Source organism: Myotis lucifugus, unplaced genomic scaffold (genome assembly GCF_000147115.1).
Source record: "Myotis lucifugus unplaced genomic scaffold, Myoluc2.0 scaffold_73, whole genome shotgun sequence".
Lineage (NCBI taxonomy): Eukaryota > Metazoa > Chordata > Mammalia > Chiroptera > Vespertilionidae > Myotis > Myotis lucifugus.
In genome coordinates, this window is record NW_005871121.1 from 3,965,433 (window position 1) to 3,974,398 (window position 8,966).

At 38.9% G+C, this 8,966-nt stretch overlaps 1 protein-coding gene and 1 pseudogene across 1 annotated transcript; both read left to right on the top strand.

Moving 5' to 3' along the window:
- The first annotated feature begins 7,233 nt into the window (after window positions 1-7,233).
- On the top strand, window positions 7,234-8,157 carry LOC102431682 (taste receptor type 2 member 16-like). Its single transcript, XM_006090515.1, has one exon. The coding sequence runs from the start codon at window positions 7,234-7,236 to the stop codon at window positions 8,155-8,157; it is 924 nt and encodes a 307-aa protein (XP_006090577.1).
- A 195-nt stretch (window positions 8,158-8,352) lies between these two features.
- Window positions 8,353-8,761, top strand: LOC106697477 (annotated as a pseudogene).
- Window positions 8,762-8,966: the final 205 nt, after the last annotated feature.

Genomic DNA, 8,966 nt, shown 5'->3' on the forward strand with positions numbered 1-8,966 from the left:
CTTTTAGTTTACCGTGTAAATAGTAGCAGAAGAGATTTTAAAATTTCTCCCTTTTATTAAGCTTAAAATTTACTTTTAAACAGTATTCTTTTGGCAAGTGCTAATTTGCATACATATGCAAATTTGTACTTTGGCCTTTGTTAGACCCAATTGCTTATAAAAATACTGGCTTCTCATATAACTGAATTTATATGAGACCTTGATTATATTGTAGAAAGCTAATTTATTAAGTAATTAAAGTAGGCATCTTATTGAAAAAGCAAAGTAAGGCCCTAACTGGTTTGGCTTAGTGGCTAGAGAGTCGGCCTGTGGACTGAAAGGTCCCAGGATCCATTCCGTTCAAGGGCATGTAGGTTGGTTGCGGGCACATCCCCGGTAGGAGGTGTGCAGGAGGCTGCTGATCAATGTTTCTCTCTCATCGATGTTTCTAACTCTCTGTCCTTCTCCCTTCCTCTCAGTAAACAATCAATAAAATATATTTTTTTTAAAAGCAAAGTAAGAAAACATATATTTGACCCATGAAGTACAGATGCCGCCCTACCCCCAACCTCTCTGACAAGCAGGCTGCCTGAGGGCTTTAAAATTCCGTTGCTGAATAACCTGGTATTGCTTAAGAAATATTTGGCAATTTTGTCTTGCCCTCCCTTAGAGGTTGAAATCTTTATAATATTTAAAATATATGTATATAAATAAAATATAGTTATTAATTTTTATTTGATAATGCTTCCCTCATGATATCAAGTATATTAAATTGGCCTAATTGAAAAATAGTTCTTTTAAGAAGAGAGAATAAATCCTTGAGTCATTCCAGGGGCTTGCAATGTCCCAAGGCCATCTCTCAATTAAAGTCTTGAAATTTAACTTGGAAAGAACATCAAATATATATAAACCAAATATTTTATTATATACTTTTTATAATTATTCTAAAAGATATTAATTAAATTTAAATTGGTTTTTATATTAAAAATTTAGTTCAGACAATAGAATTAATCCTCTTTTTTTAAATCAGACCATAAAAGATATTATATCCTAGAATGAAATTTTATCACACATAGTACACCTAAAGACTACAATATATTGTAAACCACTAATTTCTATAGAGAAAATATAAGAATTATTTTCTCAAAAATAAATTTGTATACTTTATGCATTTTGATATCACAACTATATAATTTTTCCTAATTTAATTTGAACTTTAAACTCTTAGAAGCCTAAATTTTAGAGGGCAAGTTAAATACTTAGCATTTCTCAGATTAGTAATAGCTTCACATTTTTAAGGATATATTTCAGAAATACAGGACATATTTAATTAATAGATTCAATTCTGTACTCTAGATTTTTCATATGAGGCAAACTCAGATTAATATTTTAGTATGTTGTTATTTTAAAATACCTAGATATTTTATAAGTTTTTTATTATTTAATTCAGCAAACTCCAAGGCTTTAAGTTGCCAAAGACTTTGGAAGTAGGCCTGTAGCTATTTGAATATAAAACTGCCACAGTCTTTCCTTAGAGATAACATCTAAAGTTTCTGCTGCGGGAAATGGGACCAGCTCCCCCACCCCCCCTACATCAGAAAGCACAGCCAATCTTCCCCCTGGGTGACTGGACCCCCGCCATCAATGTACCTATACTTCTCACTGAAAAGCTCCATTACAAATCCTTCATTTTAGTTACATCTATTTATCCATGTTTCAACAATTTTGAGATTTTTAAAGCCAATTATTCCATCTAAGGCATTTACTTTGGCAAATTCTGTAACAGAGATAACTCACTGACTTTCAGTGGCTTTAATGTTAACTTTGGAATGTAATCCATTATTATTTAAAATCTCCCCGTTATTATGGAAACACTAATCTTGTTTCCTAAATCCAGCTTGTCTATTTTCTTGGGTCATTTCTGCCATCTTTTTGAGAAAAACGGTATTGGGTATACTCTATAGCATCTGTAAAGAGATGAGCTCAGTTTAAGAAGCCATCCAAAATTGGCGGGGATGCACCATTTCTCTTAAACTGTCCTTTTTCTCTTCACGAGTACAGAAATCCTAGACCTATCCCTTAAGTTGTGCCAAATTTTAAATGACAGACCAGGAAATAAAAAACATGGAGAAAAGGAGACTTTTCTTTTTGTTATCTCTACCTCCCTTTGTCCCCTAGGACAGGTACCCTCGGCTACTTGCCTCGCTCATATTCTTTCTTCGCACCCCCACATCCTGTTTGCTCTGGGCAAATTCGGTAAATGGCCTGGCCACCTAGGTTTCTTTTCCCATTAAATTAAATTAAAGGCATGCTTAACAGACTAACAATAAACACATGAAACCAAACAAGAAGAACAGATAAAACCACACCAAATAATCACCCATAACACATAGACAAGTCTTAATAAATCAGAGTTCTTTTCATAAATCTTTTCCTATTCCGCTCTCCATAGCATTGACTAGCCTTTAAAGTTATTTTACCTAAAATCTGCCTTTCCCAAGGCATCATATGGTAATTTTCAGAGAAAGCCTCAAAGAGTCCCCCTGCGAGAGAGCTGCTGAGACTTTCCACACTAGAGGTGGAGGATCCTGCAGGGCTTTTTTAGTTATTACAGACTTTTGATCCCCAATAGGAATTAGGCATTTTGCAATTTGAATAAAACCCACATAATTAAAAATGACAAAGGCCCTCATTTTCCTTGAGCCTGATTTAAGAGAGTACCCTTTGACATTTCAATTTCTCTATCCTTGAGTATACAAGCTGTAAATTTACAATGATATTTTTGCCTTTTAGTCAAATTCTTGCCCATTATAACCTGGCTTGAAATAAAAGACATCCTTGCCCATTTTGGATCCTGACTTCCAAAGCTGGTGCGAGCTTTGTATGCAGTGAATATCCCCGCCTTTTTCTGGTGATCCCCATCTTTACCGCTGAACTTCCTTTTTTGCTCCAGCGAATCTTCTTCTCCAGTCCCTGTCTTGGGAGTCATAAATGCCATAAGCTTTAGCAGCAAGGGTTCAGGAATCTGGACAAGTGGCTGCAACATAAATGGATACACTAAACAAGAAATATAAATTTAGAAGGCATGGGGGAAAGCCAGGTGGAGGCCTCACCCTCTATTGGAGTGAGCTCCCCAAATCTCTGGACCCATGGCTTTTTATTTTCTAGAATATACATTTGCCCTTTAGCAAAGAAAACAGACATCAATGGTAAGGTTTGGCTAGTGGAAGGGTAATATAATGCTGATTTTTCAGCCCTGCTGAATATCAAAGTCCATCAGCCTTCTGAGGACTTCTTGCATTTATTAAGACCTGCTGGTCTTAGCCTCCAGAAGCCAGTGAAATTTGAATTACTTCTATTGATCATTTGCATCCACATTGTGCATGTTCTAAAATCTCAGATAGCTGGAAGAAACCATTTCCTTTATATAAGTGGAGAAAGGAGAAAGTATGAATCTCCCTCCCTCCACTACTGCATACACAGAGACACTCTTCCAGAATCTGTTAAATATTTGTAATCGTCTCACTGTCTTCTTTTCCATAAAGTGCAAGGGAAAACTTATCCTGGATGAGTATTAGAGGAAGTTTGGGAGAATCCAGAAATTAAAAAGACAAACAGAAATAATATCTATCTCTTATCTTTGGGGCATCTACTAATTCACAAAGAGCTTTCACATATATTTTCAACTGAAAAGGCAGGTCAAGATTATTCAATCCAACTCAGCTGGAAAACATACCTAAGAAAGTCAAGTGAATTACTTAAATTCACGAAACTGTTTAATATCATCCCTAAGAACCAAAGAAAAAGGATAGGAAAGCAAGGGATACATTTTAAAGGAGCAACAAGTTTGAATTTGGGGAAAGATGGATAGGTCTTAAAGGGAGATGCTTTTAGATAGAAGAACAGCACCTCCAATGCTTGAACCAAGAACAGGATATTCTTTTGCGTTTGTGTAGCTTGATATGAATTTCAGGCACCAAGAGGCTATGCACCTGTGTTGTCTAAATGGTAAGTATGCTGCCCTGTAACACCTATTAACACTCAGACAAAAAGTGTGTTGCATAACTCAGAACAGAGAGCAGAAGATAAAGACGGTTGTGTCCCTGGGTTTTAGGAGCAAGTGTCGGGACACTTGTGAGTGGCAACATTAAATTTAGTAGGAGTTATGTGACTTCTGTAGCCTAGCACCTGTATACAAACATATATAAATCATATATACATGAAACCATTGACAACTGGAAAGTAACCCCCTGCCCTTCACACAATGTCCCATGTGGAGGATACTGGCAAAAATGGTGAATGCTTGGTAGCACTTGACATGAAGTTTGTTCCTAATTAAGCACATTACAACATTTATTGAGTGGATATTTGTATGCCCCCTGCCATGCCTACTGTTCATGTTACATGGATTCACAAACTTCAGTTGCACCATTTGCCTATTTAGGATCCTGGTATTCAAGGATTTTCAAGATCTGCCTCTCAACTACTGGCCCAGCCTTAACTTCCAATAATCTCCAACATAAACCCAAGTGTTTGCACCGAATGCATCTGCTCCTTGTTTCTGTCTTTCTCTGTCTGACATACTTCAATTAGCATAATATCATATTGTTGCAAATAATAGTATTTATTCCCTTCTTGGCTGAATAATATTGTGTGTGTGTGTGTGTGTGTGTGTGTGTGTGTGTGTGTACAAGAGAGAGAAACAGAGAGAGAGAGAGCTCCATAAGTTGAGAATAGGAAAACAACGAATTCTGGTAGGGATTGCATTGAATCTATAGATGGCTTCGGGTAATATGGGCATTTTAGCAATATTAATTCTTCCAATTCATGTCTGTTGAGATAGTGGTGGTTCAAGGCAATTTCCTATCCTGATAATCTTTTTACTATTTACCAAATTTTACCTTTGATATGCCTGTATGCATTCCTAAGGGGCAAATGTGTATTCAAGTAAATCAATAGTGAACCATGCCAGAAATCGGTGTGCCTCTTCAAGAAAAAGGTCTCTACCTGGTCCCCAATGCCTTCTAAATTCATATTTCTTGTTTAGCATTTTAATTTGTTCATTGGCCCTTCCTTCGGATCCTGAACCCCATTGCTAATGTTGCGGCAAGAGAGGAAGGAAGAGGGATAGAGAGAGAAACATTGATCAGTTGCCACCACTATGCGCCCAGACTGGGGATCAGTCCTGCAACCTAGGTGTGTGTCCTGACCAGGAATTGAACCAACAACACTTTGTTGTGTTGGATGATGCTCCAACCAACTGAGCCACATGGACACGGCCAAGTGTAATATTTTAAAGCTATAATTTACCTTTGCATCATGAGTTCAGTGGTTTCTTGTTTTATGTTTAAGAATTCTAACCTTTATGCTAGATTACTTCTGATTTCCCTTCCTTCAATAATTAAAGTCCATGGGTGATAAGCACAAGTCTGGTGCTTATCACACATAGAGTCAATGACTCACTTTGTTTTTCTCACCAAGTAACAATTACTAGAATTCTCCTCTCATTTTCGAAGCCAATAATTTAATATTTGGTGTCTATCTGGTATAGTTTTTCTGAATTCATTTCCTGCATTTATTCTCTATCCTACCTAGATAGCTATGAATTAATTTCTAGATATTTAGAAGTAATGAGTAGTTTGTCCATTGTCCAAAACAGCACTTGAAGTCTACAGATTCACAAGTTCCCGCCTTATAGGGATCCTTTTGCCTCTGAGCCTTTTAATTCTCAGCTTTATGTTACAATCTACCACACAACAAGTGTCACTTCCACACCAGCAACACTGGATACTCAAGAATGTGGTCCCAGAATCGAGATAGAAAAACACCAGGCTTCATGAAGGTGCTATGGCAGTTGTTTGGGCAACTATAAACCCAATTGTCCTCTGCTGAGATTACAAAGGCTAGAAGGACCAGTTGCCTCAAACAGCTCAGAGTGTGGACACAGGTCTTCTCCACAGACCACTGGCTGCTTAGCTCAGGCTCAGGGTCTGGGGGATGGGCTTAGAGCAGCATGAGCACGTGACAGGGATGGTGCAGCAAAGGCCATGCTATGCTGCGGGAGAAGGAAGCAGCTGGCAGGTGCAGTCGCGTCAGCAGGTGACTAACAGATCAGATCACCTTCATCCACTGGTGTTAGACTTCCTTGCAAGCCCACAGATTCTTCCAGAAACATCTAATGGGCACATTCTAGAAGAGTGCAATTATAGAAAACCAGATTACACCAGAGTCTATGGCATTTTATGTTAACACCATCAGTGATCGATTTGTCTCCACAGTCTGGTCAGAGAAGAGGAAGCACAAAGATAATAAATTGGAAAAAAAAGTGAGCAAGGTTTCTAGTCCTTTCTATTCAATAGGCTTAATTTTTAAAAATTGTTTACTCTTTTATTTTGAGCAGTGTGAGCAGTAACAGAAAGAGCTTAGCTATATAAGGAGAAAACAAATCAAAGCAGTGATATTAATGGGATAAGAACAATTTCCAAAGATATAAAAAGGTCAATTCTTTTGAACTGGAAGATCAACAGCAAAAGATGCCACACTTCGATGTATGGAGTGCAATGGGGTGTGTGCAGTGGTTTCTTGATTTGAAGAATTTGACAGGCAGCTATGAAGTGGTCTGTATTGGAGGGTGATACTTGAAGGTCTGGGTTTCCAACAATTTTGTGGGTAGAATCTCAGAGTAAGGTCTTTTCTGTATTATTTTTTATTGACACTCATACTTTGGTTGCTGCATCTACCCACAGCTCCTATGGCAGCTGGGGAGACAGGGATTCTGAAGTTGTCATGATTACAGCACTCAGCAGAATAGATATAGCACCCAGGACAGGAAAAAACAGTGAAGGATTTGTATTTCCTGCAGTTCAAATTGTAGGTTAAAAGAATGAGACTGTCATTTAAAAGAGATGGGGGCATAAGTTAAAGACAAGACACCTCACAGAGATAAAGAGGAATCAATGGCATGGTTAAGAAACAGGCATTTCATTTCTGGGAATTATCAAATAACCTCATAAGCAAAAATTCACATTCAAATAACATTTCCCTCCATCCCAGGTCTGATAACAAACCACCAAGCAAAGCATAAGCAAATTCTGCAGATAGAAACATGCAAAAGCAAAATTGAGCTAGGGTTAATTTGCATCCGTAGAGAGGTATTTTCTTGCATGCGACAATAGGCCAGGAATGTATTTTCTATTTGGAAATTATTGCAGAGATTCTGGGTCTGTGAGTAGGAAGATACTTTGCAGTGGAAGAATGATACCCAACCAACTCACTGTTTTCTTCATGACCATCTATCTGCTTGAGTCCTTGACAATAATTGTGCAGAGCAGCTTAATTGTTGCGGTGTTGAGCAGGGAGTGGGTGCAGGTCAAAAGGCTGTCACCTGTGGACATGATTCTCATCAGCCTGGGCGTCTGCCGCTTCTGTCTACAGTGGTCATCAGTGCTGCACAACTTTTGCTCCTATTTCAACCCTGACGATGACCTTTGGTACATAGCAATCATCTGGGAATTTACTAATACTCTTGCATTCTGGTTAACCAGCTTGCTTGCTGTCGTCTACTGCGTCAAAGTCTCTTCCTTCACCTACGCCATCTTCCTCTGGCTGAGGTGGAGAATTTTGAGGTTGATTCCCCAGCTTTTGCTGGGCTCTCTGATGATTTCCTGTGTGACAATCATTGTTTCAGCTATTAAACATTACATCAAGAGTCAGTTAATCTTGCAATTACCTAGAAACATCACGAAGACTGAGACACTTAGGACATTCTTGGAAAAATATTACATAGGTCAGCATCTGGCAATGTTGTTCATTCCTTTCCTACTGTTCCTGACCTGCACCATCTTGCTCATAGCCTCATTGTGCCAACACTTGAGGCAGATACGACATCACGACACTGGCCACAGCAACTCCAGCATGAAAGCTCATGCCACTGCCCTGAGGTTTCTTGCCTTCTTCCTCATTTTCTTCACCTCCTACTTTTTGACCATAATTATCTCCACTAAATACATACTAAAGCATAAGACTTCCTGGTTCTGGGCCTACGAAACTATCATCTATGCTACAGTCTCTATTCATTTAACTTCATTAATGCTGAGTAGCCCTACGTTGAAAAAGGTTTTAAAGGTAAGCTGCTATGGCCCAAAGCTGCCTGAGGCTCCAGGTACAGCAAGACCCTAAGCAAATGGGAGCTTGCATTGATGCAACTAATATCAACAACCAGCTCTACTCTTCACAATCTTATGTGATAGGCACAGAGTGCGTGCGCCGTCTCCCTCCTCCACCACTGCTGCCTCCTTCTTCTGCTGCTCCTGGTGCTGCTTGTGTGCTCTTTTGGTGCAGACCTGGTACCTCTTTTGTGAAACCTCTGGCGCTCGCCATGGCCGACGAAAACCCCAAGGAAGGAGTCAAAACTGAGAACCAGGATCATATTAATTTGAAGGTGGCAGGGCAGGATGGTTCTGTGGTGCAGTTTAAGATTAAGAGGCATGCACCACTTAGTAATCTAATGAAAGCCTATTGTGAACGATAGAGTTTTTCAATGAGCTGATCAGATTCTGATTTGACAGGCAGTCAATCAATGAAACAGACACACTTGCACATTTGGAAATGGAGGATGAAGATACAACTGATATGTTCCAGCAGCAGACAGGAGGGGTCTACTAAAAAGGGATCCTGTTACTTTACTCCAGAACCCTGTGCCTCCAGACCAAGAAGACATTCTCAATTAGAAAACTGCAATTTGGTTTCAACACATCTGACTACCACAGTATAGTTTTCTCTATTCTTTCATTTCCCCCTTCCCCATTCCTTTATTATACATAAAGTAACGGATGTATGTGCAGAAGCATTTGAATTTTTTTCAACTAAATGGCCAATGGTATGTTTTGATCTACATCAAATGAGATGGGATGGGGGGAAAAATACTGGTTCTGTGAAAACACCCCCTTTCTCCATTAGTGCCATGCTCATCCAGCTCTTATCTTTAT